Raw genomic sequence first — 19,583 nt, forward strand, 5'->3', positions numbered from 1 at the left:
TTATAGGGAGCGGTCAACCCTCCTGCTTAAGGAGCTCCACTGGCTGCCGTTCACCTTCCGGACCCAATTCAAGGTGCAAGTGATCACCTACAAAGCCCTGAACGGTTTGGGCCCCTCTACCTTAGTGATCGCCTCTCCCCCTACGAACCTGCACGATCTCTTCGTTCGTCGGGGGAGGCCCTCCTCTCGCTCCCACCTCCGTCACAAGCACGGTTGGTGGGGACGAGAGAGAGAGCCTTCTCCGTGGTGGCCCCCCGGCTTTGGAACTCGCTCTCCAGGGAAATCAGGCAAGCCCCCACCCTGGTAGCATTCAGAAAGAGCTTGAAAACCTGGCTCTTTACTCAAGCCTTTAGATAAAGATTGCTAATCCAGAAGCAATCTGTATCTGTGACCATTCTTGTACCAGTTTGCACCTTTTACCTTTGTCAACTCGATATAGACACAGGGTCTATTCCCATCCCAATTTGCACTTCCAGAATTTGCAGCACTTTATCAGTCACCTTGTGTTTACAATATTTATATGGTGCACCTTACCCAGTCTACTTTTACAATCTCTCAGTTTTAATCCATGTTTTTATTAGTTCTTGTTTTTTATTGGCTAATGTTTATTTTTTTTTTTATTGTGCAAGTTGTTGTCTATTGCTGTGTTTTATACTGCTACTGTTTTTATTCGGGCATGGCCCCATGTAAGCTGCCCTGAGTCCCCTCCGGGGAGATAGAGGCGGGGTATAAAAATAAAGTTATTATTATTATTATTAAAGCTGAACGCAACAGTCTAGTATTTGTATTTTATAATCAGGGTACATCAGCACAGTGTACTAGGAAACACAACCTAATGTTACTGATTTCTTTTGCTGTATTAGCCTGACATTGAATTTAATTTTATTGTACAAAAGCAAATGAATCAACACTTGGTGTGATTCCTTATGCTTTAATTCTGTAATATATGTTTACAGGGAGTCTGCATTTTCAAATTAGCATGCAAAAACTCTCCCGCTGATTATGCTCTGTTGCTTGAAAGCATGGCACTGAGCTATGGTTGCATTAAAGTATATTGATCCATGTACTAATATGTGCATTTTAAAATTCCATCACATTTATTCTTATGGTTTTAATACAGCTAATGACTTAAATAAAGAAAATATCATGTTTGTATGACATTGGGAATTGTTAAGAAACATATGGAAAAGTCTTACAATCCTTTCTATTTGAAGAATCTTCGTTTGGGCTTCAGGGTGAAAAGAGTGTTTCAAATGACTAATTTTAATAAACGTTAAAAACCTATATTCCAAAACGGTATATATTAGGAATTGTTAAAATGGGGTCCATAGATCCGCTTTAGACTGGCTGTTTTCTGATGCTTTTGTTGTTGTTTCCTTCATGTTATTTTGTATTATATTCCCGTAACAGTGAAATTTAAAGTTTTATAACTTTTATAAAACTTTTTAAATAAAAGAAATTGTAACTTTTCCATTCCAGATTAGTCTATTTGAAGGAAATAGATTTCTAGTTCAGTAAACTAAATTGTATGCCAAAAGGTGTGCCTATTTGTATCTGTATTTTTCTTGAGGAAGGCAACAGTGGCTTTCTTTACTTTCTCAAAGGAGTTCATGACTCAAGATGTCAAGCGCCCCATGCTTTTTTATGTGATTTATTGATGTGTCTAGTTCATTAGAAAGGAACATTTTTAATGTTGATTAGGTGGGTGCTACTTGGAAGTAGAGCATTTGTGTTGGTTTATTGAACTGTTTCTCTATTTTTTACACCAGAATATGTGATGATCACAAAATTGAGATTGTACTTACCATAGACTAGGTCATAACAAACTGACGGTGTGGTATATACTTAGACTGTTGACCTAGGACTCCAGGAGACCATTCTTTGAAAGCCTGCTTATCCACCGAAACCCAGTGGGTGATTTGGGCAAGTCTCTCTGTCAAAGAAGATAATGGGAAACAAATTTTGCCAAGAAAACCTTGAGATAGGTCCATCTTAGGAGCATCATAAGCCAGGTCACACACCAACACAACAAACTGGCACCAGTTCCAAGGTCTATGTTTCTGCTATTAGCTGTCTGATTCAAACAATACTGCATCCCACTACAAATTGTTATTAGATTTATTATATATTCACACTATCTGGAATTGTAGTGATGTATTGTTTTACTGCTTTCTAATCAGTTTTCATTTCCAGCCTGCGCCGGGCTGTGGCGCAGGATGGAAAGCAAGCCAGCTGCAACAAATCACTCTGACCAAGAGGTCATGAGTTCGAGGCCAGCCCGTGCCTGCGTCTTGTCTCTGTCTCTGTTCTATGTTATGGCATTGAATGTTTGCCTTTATGTGTGCAATGTGATCTGCCCTGAGTCCCCTTTGGGGTGAGAAGGGCGGAATATAAATGCTGTAAATAAAATACTCAAACCAGTAAATGACCACAGTATCCTATGAATGGGTTGTTGTTACTTCCCCATACAGGTATGTGATAATTTTGAGTTGATGAGAAGGAGGGAGATTTTTTTTCTAGCAGATCCTGAGGAATTCCACCACAGGTTGATTCTAGCTTGAAACCTTATGGCTATCTGAATGTTTGAGGAATTTTTAAGTTCTCTGTCAAAGAACCCTTTTGTGATCATGGACTCTCCCATTACGTGAGCAACACAGAACACTGGTGAGGGATATAGATTTTCCTTCAAGTAAATAAAAGGTTAGTGATACGTTTGGTTTAAGTTGCATGTATTAGGGGTCAGCATCACATAAGAGCAATAGAGATCTTGAGTGTCAATTCTCCAATGAGGATGACCTGTGGGGGAAAAGTATGAGATTTTTCAAATGCTTCCAAGTAAGAGGTTACAAAACTTTGGGACGCTATGAATGACGGAGAAACACAAAAATACTGAGACTTGGCCATAAGTTGGACCAAGTGGGTCTAGACTCCCAGCTTTCCACAACCATTTAAGATCCAGAGCTCAATTTGTATTGTGAGTTGAATAGGAGTGTTTAAGTATTCACTATGAAATGATTTCAGCTAGGACCATGGATAAGAAGGTTTGTGTCCTGTCAGTGTCTGCTTAAACAGATAAGCCAGATAGAGAACAAGCACTCTTGTTTAAAGGCAAACTAAATATGTTTATTACATTTTGGCCAAAAGGGATGCAAGTACCAGCTAATGCTCAAAATGTACAAGTATAACTCCATGAAAAAATACATTTTATAAACTTCTGACAGCTGCTCAGATTCCCGCACCTCCTCCTGATTGGCTGAGAAACAGGCCAGCTAGGATCTACGCCGGGATTGGCCAGATGTTTCTCTGACATCACAGACAGGAGGAGAGGATCTCCATAATAGGAAGAAGAACAGCTGATTATTGGTAGGATCAAAGGTCCAGTCCATTGCAGGGATGCTCTCATGGATTATGTGAAACTGAAGGAGAGGATAATATGGGTATGCAGATGATTCCTTGCTTGATGTAATTGTTCAGGTCTGTGAAGACAAAAGTGCAAAACCTGGGTGACCAGAGGTTTGGCTGCCCTTTCAGAAGGCTAATGTATTTATATTTGCATTTGCCTTTCTTTCCATGAGACTATAAACCTCCAGTCATTTCTAAACAGGTAAACAGTTTGGAAACAGCATTTATTATTATATTTATTTATACACCACTTTATCTCTCACAAAGGAGACTCAGAGTGGCTTAACATAAAAACATTAGCTCAGCATTTAAAATATACAGAAGTACAAATATGAAAACAGAATTAAATATAAAGTATTAAAATATTCACAGTTAAAACCATTCAAACATATTTGATGCATATTCAAAGCTAAAAACACAGCACACTCTGAATTGATCTTAAAAACCTTCATCAATCAGTCCATTACTGATGACAGGCACTGGCTTATGGTCAGGACAGCTTTCTTGGTTTTAGGTGGAAAGGAATAGAGTTGGGTGTCATTGCATATATGTGTCCTCATTTTTTTCTTTAAGGTATACACACAACAGATATTAGCTGTGCATTGTGCATTACCAGTTACACGTGATCCAAATGAGAAAAAGTCAATTCTTAATCAGATCTATTCTTTAATTACAGCTGTTCCTCTGTTTATGTTGGAGTCAGAAGTGCAAGATCCTGCAAAAGTGGAAAAACTGTGGATATCTCTATGTGGACGATGGACTATAGTTAGAAAAAAATGCTATTTGCTTTTGCAAAATGGAGATCAAGGTTCTATATATGAATCATTTTCATCACTGTAATGTAGCACATTCTTAATTGATGTTCCATGCCCACATACTTGAGGCCTTCCAGTTGTTTGGACCTCCAACTCCCAGAAGCCCAAGCTTGTTCAATGATCAGGAATTCTGGGAGCTGAAGTCCAAAACACCAGGAGGGTCACAGGTTGTGCCGGCCTTCTGTAGACTACTCATCCCTGCACCTCATTTGGCATTAGCTCTCCCAGAGCCTCACATGTGGTTTTCCTTTATGCATTACCTCTAACACCTTTCTAGCTAATGCTGCAAAGGACTGAAGCTAGCTGGGGATGTATTCAGCTATGTCCAGTCTTCCTAAATTATCAGTATTCTGAATGGTGTCATGATCATCTTTTTGTCTTGGAAAGTTAGCATAAAATTGATATCTGTGTTACCCTCACCAAATTCTTCTGAGTGGCAATTACAGAAGGCTTTACAAGTAGACAAGGGGAGTTGCTTAAGAAATATATCTAAGTGTTCTTAGAAGGCTGACAACCCGAACCTACCATTTACAAAAGTGTCCTATTAGATGCTGATGTGTCTGAATCTCCACTGACAAATTACTTTGTGCATGGGAGGGATGATTAATACATCTACCTACTTCATACTGTAAATTTTCTTTCACATTCCTAATGATGACTTAAGCTTTTGTTCGTTTGGCTTTTGGAGTATTATTAAAGCTTTCTGAAGGCATTGGCAGAGTCCACTTTGCTACACTTGCTCTGATTTATACCGTAGGGGAGCGGGAATGCATAGCAATGAATCTTTGTGAGACTTGGATCAATTTGTAAGACAATGTTTTGTCTCTTCCATTAGCTGCAAGCCAGATAGTGTGTAGTTTGTGTTTGTATGTGTGTATTTTTTATTGGAAACCCTCACTGATTTTGTATTTTATTGTGAGGTCTTTTAGTTTATAAAAGTTGGTGTTTGGTGTAATTAAACCTGGTATGGATTGTAGACCTTTTGGTCTGTGTGTACTCGGGATGGGCTTGAATCCTAAACAAATGTCAAGTATCTAATTATTAAATAAAATATTTTTTCCTGCCCTTTATCCAAAGACTTCAGGGCAGCTTACAGTAAAATCAACTTAAAACAACAAATAATTGCAAAAGTTTTAAAAGATTAAAAATATGGGCTAGGGATTGGAGATTGTGTGTGCGCGCACCTATAACTCTCTTAGCATTCGTCTACTATATCCTGCTGAGAGGCTCATCTTATACTTTGTGAATCACCGTCCTAATTAAAGCTCCTTGGGAAGTGATAAGGAATTTTCCATCTGTATTCTTGAATGTCAGACTTGGACACAATGGATATGGTTAATTTTAGATACTCAACCCAGTGTCCCCATTCTTGATTTGTATGTGTTCTCTCCAGATTCAGATTCTTAGCAAGAAGCCATTAGTTCTATCTGAAGAAGCTGTGAGATAAGGGCCTAAAGCAGAGGCAACATTGTAGGGGTGCTCTTTAAAGAAGAGGATTAAACTAATGTGCTGATCAATTGCAGGTTTAATGAGAACCCCTTAAAATGCAAAATTTTATCAGTTGAAAATTAATAAAAACAGGCTTTCATTTCAGAAGGCTTAAAAAATAGATTGTGCCTGACATTGATGTGACCTTATTCTAATGTTCATGGTGATTTAAGTAATGCTTAATAGATCTCTCCTTGACATACCTGGCAACTTAGGATATAAATCTAAAATCAATGTTTCTGTTGGCTTTTTATAGAACTCTAGAGATAGTGGCGTTGATAAGCCCTTCTTGAGGACAGAACAGTGTGAAACTGCAAGCCACACCATATAATTAATATATTTTTGAATCCTTCTTTTACAAATATAAGGAGGGTATGATGAATTTTGGCAATATTGGGCATGATGCATGGCAACAACAGAAGGCTCTACAGACCCATTACTGTGTCTGCAATAAAAGAACTCTGTGCATATTTTAAAGGCACCTGAGTAATCCCGTGGTTTCCATTACCCTCCTTTACTAAGCTTTTGTGCAGCTGTGCATGAAATGAGAAACTTGTGGAAATCACAGTACAGCATATTGGCATGTGCATCTCTGGTGCAGGAGATTTGTTTGGTTAAATATCAATAAAGTCAAAGGAGGTGATAACCCTGGAATCTTTTTTATGAGCCTGAATCGAGTGACCAAGGGGTAGTTTTGAAGCTTCTTCTGGAGCAAGTCTGAAAGAGAAGTGATGCCCTTCTGCCGTTAAAGGAAGGAGCAAAACAATGCATCTAAGATTGTTTTGCAACAAAGTCCAGTCTGTAACTTTCAGTGCAATAATGAATGTAAAAAAAGTATAATTTATTGTAGTCAGTCTTCCATTTCCGCTGTTACCTTGGCAGGAGAGTGGAATTCTGCAAGAGCAAAATGCTAAGATCAATTTAACTACTTATTTTGGTAACTGCACTTCGTTATAAAATCTAGTTTCTAGAACAAGACTTGCCAGATGCTGGCTCCTTCTCCAACAATCCTTCATTATTAGCTTGCAAAAGGGAGCAAAGAAAGCAACTTTTGAATAACTTGACAACAATTAAAAGAGAACCAGTAATGTGTTGATTTTCTTGAAGGGAATAAAATATTTACCTTTCTTATCATAATATTCAATTATATGGGGAGCAATGATAGGGTAAAATTTGTTTTGGGTACCTAGTGTACATGAAAATGTATACACTGGCCATTTTGCTTTAATGATGAGCACTCTTTGGAAAGCTCCTCAATATAACTTCATTAACAGTGACAAAGTAGATAACAACTCTTTTCACAGCTTGTATTCCATTGAATTGTGGGGATGTGAATAATTATGGTTCTCTTATGGCCAGTAGTTTCTCATCTCTTATTCTTCTTTAAAAGAAATTGGATAAAATTATTTTCTGTGAGTCCAGCTTTCAGTTCAACTACTACTGCACAAATTCCTGTCTTAGAACCAACTCTGATATGATATAGACAAATGGCTCTATGTGGAAGTAGCTAGGAACCTTTGCCCAGCATAACACACTATTCTAGTGTAACCAATTTTTTCAGACGTAGTTAGAGTGACCTGAGTCTTGGTAGCATCATGACTGAGTTTCTGTATGTGCTTTTTGTGGAAGAGTGACGATTTTCAAAGCTTCATTTTGTTCAGAATGCAGCAGTAATTTGGAATATGGCCATTCTGAGAATTTTAAAGTCATTTGAGGCTGCCTGGAATGATGATAATATCCCCTTTTTTGCAGATATACTTCTGGACATTCAAATTATACTCATAAAGCCCCAGATACCTTTGGTCGAGGGTGCCTGAAGATTAGTACCTTTTTCAGTGGTTTCCCAGCTTTTGTCCTCCAGGTGTTTTGATCATATTTCAGAACCCCTAGCCAACTTTGTCAGTGGTCAGGGGTTCTGGAAGCAATAATATAAAGCATCTGAAGGACGAAAGACTGGGAACCATGATCTTATACTACCTTGCTTCTGTTGTAAAATATTTTTTCATTCCAATGTGCTCAGGAGGGTATTTTTTTTGTCAGACACTCAACTGTGTAAGGTGCACATTTAGCCCCTTTTAATTGATCATCTGTCTCCAGAAGAAGACTGCCTGGGTCAACTACATTTTTTTAAAACACAACTTTGATATGCTTAACTGTACTTCATGGCAGAGCGCTGTAAAGTTACTTTTTTGAACTATCAGAACCCCCTACGTTGTACAGTTGTTAGCCAAGCTGGCTAGAAAACAATGGAGTTCTGGTCTTAAAAAAGGTAAAGCTGTTCAAGCTCTGAATTGTGTGTGCATTTTAAGCATCATTTGGCTTTCTTCAATTTCCTTTTTGGTCACAAGTAAATGCCTTTAAGAAGGCATTATGTTTTTGCTTTTCTAGTTACCACTATTTGGAACAGGCTACATTGACATGCCTATAAAAGGTGAAGAGACATCATAGGGCACTTCTGCTTATAGAACTGATATTCTCAAGACAGTTTGTAGTGAATCCATTCAGTAACCTACTTGCAGCCTTACCCAGAAAACAAAGCAGATTAGAATAACACTCAGAGTCAGGCTTGCAATACTGCTTAGTATGTTTCAGTATTTACTGTTAATAACAATTTAATGCAGATCATTCTGATATTGTGTTTTGTGTATTATAATATTTAGTATTATAAGCTAAATTGACAGTGTAGCTGAAAGAAGTATTCTTGAAGTTTGTTTACAATCTACCCATTCATAATATATATGCTTGAAGCAGTGGCTGGTTCAAATCAATATGAAAATAGTAATCATCACCATTTGCTTGCTTTCTGATGTACCAGGTTACAATTCCAAAGTGATAGTAGAAACTCTGTTTTGTTCTTTAATTATAGTGAGTTTGGCATCTGTTGCTAGACATTGCTAGTCAAATAGTAACAGTTGTACAGTGTGGAGAGAGTGTCAGCTTATTTTAAGTGATCTTGTTTTTGCAATAACTTGGCAGTTTAAAACTAGGAAAAAACATATAGGCTGACAATGACCTTGGATTTAATGCTTGAGAGTCTATTTTCCATAGCTTTATCCTGGAGACCAGTTCAAGGACTCTATATTTATGTGTAATTTGATCACTGGTTCAGGGTGGGTAAAATAAGTTGTTTAGTGGACCCAATTCTACCTTTGACTGGAATGCTAGGTTCCTTCAGCTCAGGGGTTGAAATGCTTCTCTGTTGTGTGCCACCTGTTGCATTATTTACCAGCAAGAATGTATACCAGTAACATATGTCATCTTTCCGCAACAAAAGAACTCTTGGCGAGACTTGGTACTGCACCCAGTTTTGGAACAGAAGAATTGTGTTTCTGTCATGGTCCTCTTACAGGCTAGGGGTAATTGGTGGCCAACTTTTGATGCTTGAAACTAGACCCAAAAATACAGAAGGCAACCTAGTATAATCTATAAAATATAGCATATACGTTCTAATAGAGGAAGGTAGAGGTGTTTGTATATATTAATGAGAAATAATAATAATAATGTGTGTGTGTGTGTGTGTGTGTGTGTGTGTAGAACAATAGTTCATAAAAACAAATTTCCAATAAGAAATAAATAAGCACATTTAAAAACATTACTGTAATACAGTTATTGCAAGCGACTCAACAAGATAGATGGGGATCTTAGCGCAACTCAATAAAAGTTAGCTTTCCTGTCATTAAAGCTAAGTGTCTTCTTCAAAAGCTCGTGTGAACAGGAAGGTCTTGTTTTTTAAAAGATGTCAGGGATGGGCTGTTTTAACCCCCTTGGACAGGGGGCCCTCTCTCTCATCACCGCCAACTGCATTTGTGATGGTGGCGGCAAAGAGAGGAGAACCTCACTAGAAGATCTTAATGTTCGTGCAGGTTGGTATGAGGACCTGAACTGTTTTGCCTTCATCACAACTCTAAGAAAAGAGCAAGACATGACTATGAATAAACTACACTGTGGATGTAAGCAGATGTGAGATTGAATAACCTCATCACAGGTGTACTGCTTGATTTAATTGGGATGGCAGAGATTCTAACCACACCTGAGGTGCCATCATATCTAAAGATCTCTGTTTTGACTGGATACACTTAAGTAAGGAACAGTGAGTACCAGTGTTTTGTTGGATAAACAATGTTAACCAATCAAACAAAGAAAAGCTAAAGAGAGAAACCAAGGAAGAGTCATAGGTTATACTGGCTTAGCATATCTCCACCAATGAAGACCACTGTCTCAGACAGCTGTACTGTTTCTGATAATAGTCTCTTTCAAAAGTTTAAAAATGGTATGGGTAAAATGTAGATATATGTTCAGTTATGAGTATAATGTGCACTTTTATAGATATGTATAGTTATAGTGTATGATGCCAACATTTAATTCAAGGATATAATAATAATAATAATAATAATAATAATAATAATAATAATAATAATAATTTAATTTTTATACCCCGCCCCATCTCCCCAAAGGGACTCGGGGCAGCTTACATGGGGCCAAGCCCAGGCCAAATAGGCAATACAAAACACAATAAAACAAATCAATCAAAAATAAAATCATAAAACTAATAAGGTCAGATAAAATAGACATACTTTGATAAAATCCTGGGCTGGCTCCTAAAAGGAACTGGACCAAAGAGAGTGTCAGTAGTGTCAGATACAATCGGGGGGGGGGGGGGGGACAATACCAAAACTATTGTCCCAATTAAAGTGCTAGGGGAGGCATAAACAAGAGAAACTATGGCTGGCTAAGGAATAAAGTGCAGTAAAAATAGGCAACAGGTCAGTCATTTACTATGGAAGTCAGTCACCAAAGGCCTGTTGGAAGAGCCAGATTTTCAGGCTCTTCTGAAAAATAAGGAGGGTAGGGGCCTGCCTGATCTCCCTGGGGAGAGAGTTCCAGAGCCGAGGGGCCACAATGGAAAAGGCCCTCTCCCTTGTCCCCACCAACCATGATTGTGAGGGTGGTGGGAGCGAGAGGAGGCCTTTTAGAACTAAAGGGCAGGGCTAGGGGCGGGGCGGGGCCTCTTCCCAAGAGTGCGAGACAGAGCTGAGCCTCTGTATATCTTCCCTGAGGTGCTTGTTAGAACATGGGGGTGAGGTATAGAGGTTCGGCCCCATCAGGCACTTGGGAAGAGGCCCTGCCTCTAGCCCCGCCCCTCCCTCTAGCCCCGCCCCCTGTGTCCTGGCAGGTGCCGCAGGACAGGGATAGAAGCTCAGCCCTGCCTCAGAGCTCGTAACTCCACCCATCCCAGTCCTGGTTGCCCATTTGTGGTCCCACCCACCTCCCCTCCCCAGGGGGCTCTGAGTAATATTTTTTTCTGTAAAGGGGGCGGTACGCCAAATAAGTTTGGGAACCACTGGTATAATGCCTTAACAGACACAATGGAAAGTATGAAAGAATCTGATGATGCTGGTGGATAAATAGATACATTGTAATGTTAAGATAGTAATAGCACTCGGTGTTATAAAGCCTATAGACAGATGCATAACGATAAAGCTTTAATACGGTAGAGTCTCACTTATCCAACACTCGCTTATCCAACATTCTGGATTATCCAACTCATTTTTGTAGTCAATGTTTTCAATATATCATGATATTTTGGTGCTAAATTCGTAAATACAGTAATTACTACATAGCATTACTGCATATTGAACTACTTTTTCTGTCAAATTTGTGGTATAACATGATGTTTTGGTGCTGAATTTGTAAAATCATAACCCAATTTGATGTTTAATAGGCTTTTCCTTAATGCCTCCTTATTATCCAACATATTCGCTTATCCAACATTCTGCCGGCCCGTTTATGTTGGATAAGTGGGACTCTACTGTACCTGTGAAAGTGTAACATCTTAATGGCCATATTGTGTAATATTATTGTTATCCCCCTAAAGGTCAGTGGATTCATTCCTAATGCACTATTGCCAACTCACACACACTGCTGAAGGATGAAAAATAAAGTCTTTTTTTAACAGTTTGCACAGAAAGGGATACTTGGTGATTGTTCGCAAAGCAGTCACATGTCTACTCATTTAAATGCCTTTTTAAAGCTTCCTGACTGACAACACATTATTATCTGCCTTGGCATTTGTTGATTTGTTGCTTTCTAAAGCATTCCAGAGCTAGATACTAACTCAAAATGACCTTGGCCTAGTATCCAAATGCATTAATTGTAATGTAGTGTAGTGAAGTTCAGCATAGAGACATTGACATATCTGTTTCTCAAGATGTTGAGAATGTTATCTATAACATTTTAAAGATGTTTAAATGTTATCTATAAATTTGTATAATAAATAGCTTAAAGAATACCAAAGAGCCTGTTCATTTTCCTAAACCAGGGATTGTGGAATTAGGCATAATCTAGTGTACCACCTAAAACAGATGTGGTTCCTCATATCAATTTTAGACTGAGGAGTTCTCTAAGGGTCTGGAGAACAAGCCCTATGAGGAGCGGCCTAAAGAGCTGGGCATGTTTAGCCTGCAGAAGAGAAGGCTGAGAGGAGACATGATAGCCATGTACAAATATGTGAGGGGAAGTCATAGGGAGGAGGGACAATCTTGTTTTCTGCTGCCCTGCAGACTAGGACACGGAACAATGGCTTCAAACTACAGGAAAGGAGATTCCACCTGAACATCAGGAAGAACTTCCTCACTGTGAGAGCTGTTCGGCAGTGGAACTCTCTCCCCCGGGCTGTGGTGGAGGTTCCTTCTTTGGAGGCTTTTAAGCAGAGGCTGGATGGCCATCTGTCGGGGGTGCTTTGAATGTGATTTCCTGCTTCTTAGTGGGGGGTTGGACTGGATTAGCCCATGAGGTCTCTTCCAACTCTACTATTCTATGATTCTATGAGTTGAGGGTCTTTGCTATTTATCTACCAACTGGAATTCTTCTGGACTTCCATTGCCAACCATTATAATGAATTGGGCACTTAGGTGGCCATAAATTGTCACTGGAACTCCAGACTGAATCCAGATTAAGACCCCCAATCCCTCAGGCTAAGAAATAGGATTGGGGGATTACATCTGTTTCAGGGTGCATACTTGAGTAATATACTCATATTGCTGTGTCTTCACATTCATACATCCCCATCTGTCCATGAAAAATGTAAAAGTGCTCTAAATTGTAATTCTTTTAAGAATCTGCATGTTAGGTTTTTTCTTGTCTCTTCTTCAGTTAGCTTTGAAAATTCCTCTTCTTTGATTTTGCCTATTCCACAATTTTCTTAGCTGTGGATGTGACCATGGGATTTCTTATTTATTTATTTATTTATTTCAGACATTTATATCTCGTCCTTCTCACCCCCAAGGGGGCACTCAGAGTGGCATTACAATCAGCAATCATTAGATGCTAGAAAACATAATATTTAAAACAATTACAATTAAAAACAATTAAACATTAATTAAAAATATAATATAAACATCAATTTAGAAAATGCAATTCAAGTCATGATCCAGGTCTGTCCATTATCTCCTGGGATCCTTTCCAAATCTCAGCCTGGTCTCCAAATATTCTTTCTGACAATAGGATATTGCCTTTCAGTCCAATGATATATCCGCACTGCAAAATTAATGCAGCTTTACACCACTTTCACTGCTATGGCTCAGTGTTATGGAGTCTGGCAGTTGTAATTTGTTGTAGCACCAGTACTCTTTGGCAGAGAATGGTAAAGACCTTGTAAAACTATAACTTCCATGATTTCATAATATCGAGTGTTGCCAAACTGCATTAATTCTTCAGTGTAGATGCACTGCTAGAAGCTGGATTATTATTGTTGATAGTTCTCTGAGAAGTTTACAAAATATTCCAGATCATCACAGCTGTCTAATGGGATCCAGATACTACATGTCCAACTCTAAAGAGAAACACACATATAGTTTGGTAGCTCTTGCTCATAGTTTCCTTGCAAAACGTTATTGGGAATTCACATTGATGTTGTTGGAAATAGTAACCTTCTCAAGCTTCCATTAGTAATTTGTCTGCATATGATTTTATTTGCTTATTGTATTGTATATGTATATTTTGGTATGCAGCTTTCCTTTTACTCTGTTTTCTCGAAGTTGTGGGAGGGTCTGCAGACCATGTGATCAGATCTGGGACTACTCTGAGTTGAGACTCAGTTTTAGAATAAAAAATGCTTTAGCCATGAGATGCTTCTGACTTAGATTCCATTACAGCTCCTGAGATGCCATGTAGACTATGGACTCTTAAGAGCAAACTCATGTTGCTCTTGATGATAAGAAAGATGCCCTGTGTTACCTGCACAAAGAAACTTCTTCAAACAAGTTATGTACCTGTATGTTGAACACATGAAGGTTGTGAGTAAACCAGATATGTTAATTTTCATGAAGTCTGCTTTATTGTCTCTTGAGAATGTGATATAGAAACACTTCTTTTTTCTTTAATTTTTTTCTTGTTAATTATTTTTTATTGTTATTATTTGAGAAAAAGTTACAATTATATAAACATATCCTATACACTTCCTCTTCTTTTATTTACATTCACCCCGGTGCTCCCCTTCCCCAGAGCCATCTCTTCTTCTGTAGTCCCACCAAAAGTTCAATTCTTCATTTGGAGGTAAATTCCCATCTTCTTTTTCCAATAATTTTTCTAGAAATTTTCTCCAAATACTTTCAAAATCATTTTTCCCATAATCCCTTCTTTATTTTTAAATTTGATGTTAGCTTGTCATTCAGTGCCATTCGCCAAACTTCTTTATACCATTCATTAATTTGTATTTTCATTTCTTTCCAATATTTTGCAATTAGTAATCTAGCTGCTGTTAATAGCATGTCTATTAAATTTTTTTGCCTCTTATCTTTCTCATCCTCTTTTTTAATTAAAAGTAGTATTTCCACTGGATTCCTTCTAATTTTTATATTCATAGTATTTTCTATTTCCCTTATGACCAATTCCAAAAAACCTTTTACATGTTTACAATCCCACCACATATGCATGTAGGTTCCAATTTCCTGGCACCCTCGCCAGCATTTTTCATTATTATTCTTATTCATAATATTTAACCTTCTTGGTGTTAAATACCACTTCCAAATTAGTTTATAATAATTTTCTTTTATTCTAATTGACATGTTTTTTAATTGTCTTGTTTTCCATATCTCCCATTCTTTTTCCGTTATCTTTGTTCCTAATTCCTCCTCCCATGATTCTCTTAATGTTAATCTTTTCTTTTTTTCTATGCCTTTAATTAGTATTTTATATATTTTACTTGTTGTTCCTTTTAATGGCTCACTGTTTTCTCTTTTTAATGCTTTTATTATTAATTCCTCAAATTGCGTTATTTGTTTTCCAGTTTTATTTCGGGCCCACCAGTTTTCATTCCATTTTTCTAACTGAATCCAATGAATCCAAGAAATATTTATTCCTCTCAATTGTTCTCTCATTTTTACCTTTTCCATTTTTTGTTCTATCCAATTTCCTACCCTTTTTAGTTCTCTTTTTTCTAATTCTTTATCTAGTGTTCCTTTTGGTTCCTTTGGGAAATCTTTTTCCATTATTATTGGCATTAAAACTGAATTCTTATTCATTAATTGTCCTTTATATTTACTCCATATTTCCATTATATTTCTTAATGATATATTTCCAATTTGTTTTATCTCTTTCTTTGAGATTTCCTTAAATAATATGTTATCCTTTCTCCACTCAACTGCCTTATTCCCTGATTCCATCCATTCCAAACCTTCTCCACCCATCATCTTCTCTACTACATATCATAATTGGTTTGCCTCATAATATTTTTTATATTCGGAAGGCCCAATCCACCTTCTTTTTGGGGGTTGTACCAAATTTGTTTGTTTAATCTGTTCTTTTTACCATTATTGCAATATTTGTTTATCATTTGTTGCCATTTATTTATTTCCTTTTCTGAAATAATTAATGGTATCATTCTGAACAAGAAATTTATTTTGGGTAAGACTTTCATTTTTACTAGGGCTATTCTGCCAAACCATGATAATCGCAGATTATTATAATCCTTTAACTTCCCCTCCATGTGTTTTCTTAATTCTTCTAGGTTTTTCCTTTCCTAACATATTAGAGACAACCAGGTTATCAGTCTTAACAGCTGAAAACCAAATTGCCTTGCATAAGTACTGTACATGTGGATATATACCACTGAAGAGAAGATTTTACTCAAATGAATTTTGGAAATTTTGGTTTTCCAAAAGGTTACAATCTCTAAAAAGGTCATGCCTTTCCAAAAGATGTGTGGGTATGGTCCATTTTGGCATGTAGTTTAATCCCCAGGATATCACAAAAACAATGTATACACCCTTAACTTGTAAAACCTTTGGGTTTTTTTTGCACACCCCCCCCCCCCCCCGCATGTACATAACCTTAACAGAATTAAATATTCCAGTAGTAGAGCAGTGTCGTGAAGTTACAAGAGAAACCTTAAGTGATTTTTGCCCCTCTGTACTTTGACAATTCAATGAGTGCATTTCTGTGCAGGGATGACAATATGAACGCCATACATAAAATTGTAATGTAAGGGAAATTTTCAATATTAATATATATGTACTTGACTTTCAAATGATCAACACATTTGTTGTTAAATGGTGTATACATTTTATATAGTAAATGTAGCAGACAAGCTTTCCAGCCCACAAAGGACTTCCATTATAACTAGGAACGTAAAGCAACCCTCCTTGGAAAGTGTGCCCAATACATGAATTGCAGTTAGCAGAATAGGTCCATTTATCAGCAAAGAAACCTTTCCATTTTCTGACTTCATAATGTCCTTGATAGTACTTCAGCATGTAAAATTTTGTATTATAACAGAAAAATACGGATGGTCTAAAAGCTCAATGTTTTCATTTTGAGTTTTGATTCGAACTTCATAGCTGTCAGCGCAGCTGCTGTGGGACTCATTGAGTCTGTATTTTTCCACACTTGACCTTGATCTATAAAATAGCTCAAAATAGTATCAAATGGGAATTGACATGCCATTACTAATGGTTCCAAATAACTTCTAGTAAACAAAACACTTAACAAGAATGTCTCCAACTTCTGTTTCCTCTGTCTCTTTGTCTCTTTTTTTAAAAGGAATCCTCTTTAATGTGATTAATTCAGCCTGAGTGGAAGATTCTAGCAATACAGAGAGATAACTAAGTAGCTTATTTTAATATGGCATGGGGCTTATGACGCAGCCTTTAACTTAAAAAGCCATTAAATTACAGAAGGAGTCTATGTTTATTTTACTATTCATATTCATCAGCCACTGAATTAATTGTAATGAATGTCTTGTTTTTATCGTTGCAAACAAATTAATAAACTATACTGCTTCTCTTGTAGTTCACCTATGGATATGATTAATGGTCAGCGTTAAAGATTCTGATATCTTTTGGCAGTGTTAAAACCTGAATGTTTAACAAGAACACAATTTCAAATTAAAGTAATAAATCAGAATTACTCAACTAAGACCTGTAGTACGCCACACTCTTCAGCTGGCATTGGGAATATAGTATTTTGTCCCATGTAGTTTTGGCAGTGTGCCTCTTTATCAGCCACTGTCTTTCCAGTCACGCTTGTGTTCACGTCTTTGCTACATGCTCTGCTGATTACCTTGGAAAAGGGCAATGCTGTAACTGTTCAACTGACCTTTCAGTTTATTTTCTCTTGTGTAATATGAAACATGAGCTAACAAAGTCTTAGTCTACTGATTTCTAGAAAGAAATCTATCTCTCTGTATTTCTACAGCTTTCTTCTCAGATAAGGGTGTCTCCTCCCTTGCCCCCCTTAGCATTAATTTAAAGTAAGAAAATAAAACCAAAGACTCTTCCAGGTCAGCATTTACTTGAAGTCGCAAACAGAAAAGAGGATTTTGGTTTGTGCAACTAGTTCATGTAAATGTCTGGCTCGGATTAATGTGTCTGTGATGGCAGTGTGTGTAGGAGGTAAATGGCAGGAAACAATTCATCAGTTGTCCCTTGAGAATCTGTAAAATGAACAGAATATTGATTGAAGTAGTGATCCTTTCAGATCTTGCACACATGATTAGATTTTTAAAAAGTTCCTGAGAAAGTAATGACTTTCCAATAATTTAATATTTTTTACAAAATTGATATATGAATGTTTTATACAACACAGTGATATTTAAGAAACAAAATCTGGAAAGTGTCATTTTAAGAATAAATGCTTGTTTAAAAAAAATCGGACTTAATCTGCCTGAGTTTCTGTCAGGAGATCAATTGTATTTATTTTAACTCTAGTCCTATGGGTCCAAATCTCATGTTTTGTCTAATTGTAATTATAATTAGTCTTCAAGTTGTTCCTAATTTATGGGAACCTTAAGGCAACTATCATTGGGCGGCGGCGGGGGGGGGGGGGGGGAGGTTGTACTAAGACTTGTTCAGAAGAGACTTTCATATGCCTTTTTCTGAGTTTGAAAGTAAGTAACTTGTTCAAAGTCATCCAGTGGATTTCCATGGTTGAGCAGGGATTTGTACCCTATTCCCCAGAATCCTACTTCAAACCACTATACCATGTTGGTTTTCTCCTATATTCAGTACAGATAAATAATTGTACAACACTTTTCAGAACTCAGTTCTGATACTAACATGTACCAGACTAAGCAGCTGCTTCATACAGCATCCCATTTCTAGCTTCAACAACCTTTGGGAAGTCTACACCTGAAATCAAAATAATTCCCTATTTTAACTGCTTGTCTCTGTGGCTGAATTTCTAGTTGACGTGTTTCCCCAGTTCAACACAATCTTTTCCCTTTATTCAACCATAATAGAATAGCACAAGCCAATCAGTCTCACCAGGGAAAGAATAGGGATGAGTACCAATCCTTTTCTAGTCTTTGAAAATATTTCAACCTATCAAACAAGAATTAATGGAATTAGATATCAAACTCTTTCCACAAACTCCTCTCTAACCAGAGAGCTCTCTACCAATGAGGATTCAACAAACTTACAGTGAACTTCAGGCATTTTCTTCTTGCTCTTCTAATTAAGATCGTGTGGAGCAATAGGGAACATTTATCTATCATTCCTGTTTATTTAGACTGCTGATGTTTCTTATTTGTTCAGATTTCTTCCCTCAGTGATATTGTTATTTGGAACCCATGTGAGTTTTGACTGTTATATTGAATATGGTGTGCAGAACATACATTAATGCAAGTTACTCCTGTCCTTCTAGTACTTCATCTACATCATTTTGTTGTTAATTGCTGTCAAGTCAGCTTGAATGAGAGACCTCCAAGTAATGCTACCAAGAAGCCTGCTTAGGCTTTGCAGACTCAGGGATGTGGTTTCCATGACTGAGTTTATCCATCCGCAATGCAGTTGTTGTGTTTTTCTGCTGCCTTCTGCCTTACCAAAGCATTGTCTTTTCTAGTGAATCATGTATTCTCATGATAGGTCCCAAGTATTGTAGTCTCCATTTGGTCATCTTAGTCTCTAGAGAGAGTTCAGACTTTATTTGCTCCAGAACCGATTTGTTTGTGTTTTTAGTAGCCCAAGGTATTGGTATAACTCTTCTTCAGCACCACATTTTCAATGAGTTGACTTTCTTCTTATCAGCTTTGTTCACTGTCCAGTTTTCACTGTCATTCACAGCAATTGGAAGGACAGATGATGGACAGCCAGAACTTTAGTATTCAATAATATACCTTCAGGATTTTGTCCGGTTTTTTCACAGTTGCCCTTCCATGCCCTAGTATTTTTTAGAGTTATGTAAATTATTTGTGGTCATAATTTTTGCTTTCTTCTTTATTGGCTTTGCCTGGCCCCCTTGCAAGTTGAAAACTATCAATGACACTCTCTTGTCTTGTGTACAGGTTATGTACATCGAGACAATCAAATCTTGTGGCATATCAATTTCTTTAAGAGTGATCCATATTTTTAATGGATTATATAGTCAAATTCTTCTTAACAGATC

The 19,583-nt window shown here is 37.3% G+C and overlaps 1 protein-coding gene across 6 annotated transcripts in view; it reads left to right on the forward strand.

The window, feature by feature from the left end:
* The window catches only part of gbe1 (1,4-alpha-glucan branching enzyme 1), a 267,486-nt gene that overhangs the window by 38,352 nt on the left and 209,551 nt on the right, over window positions 1–19,583 (forward strand). The window contains exon 1 of one of the 6 annotated variants that reach the window (XM_062974984.1): window positions 3,421–3,437. The exons of 4 other annotated variants lie outside the window; for them this stretch is intronic. Coding sequence is in view for 1 of the 2 variants with exons in the window: in XM_062974982.1 (XP_062831052.1) it covers window positions 4,179–4,210 (32 nt within the window). In the remaining variant the exon portion in view is untranslated. Of the gene's footprint in view, window positions 1–3,420; window positions 3,438–4,114; window positions 4,211–19,583 lie in introns of those variants that run through there. One more of the 6 variants, XM_062974982.1, reaches the window with a different exon arrangement.

This window comes from Anolis carolinensis, chromosome 3 (genome assembly GCF_035594765.1).
Source record: "Anolis carolinensis isolate JA03-04 chromosome 3, rAnoCar3.1.pri, whole genome shotgun sequence".
NCBI lineage: Eukaryota > Metazoa > Chordata > Lepidosauria > Squamata > Dactyloidae > Anolis > Anolis carolinensis.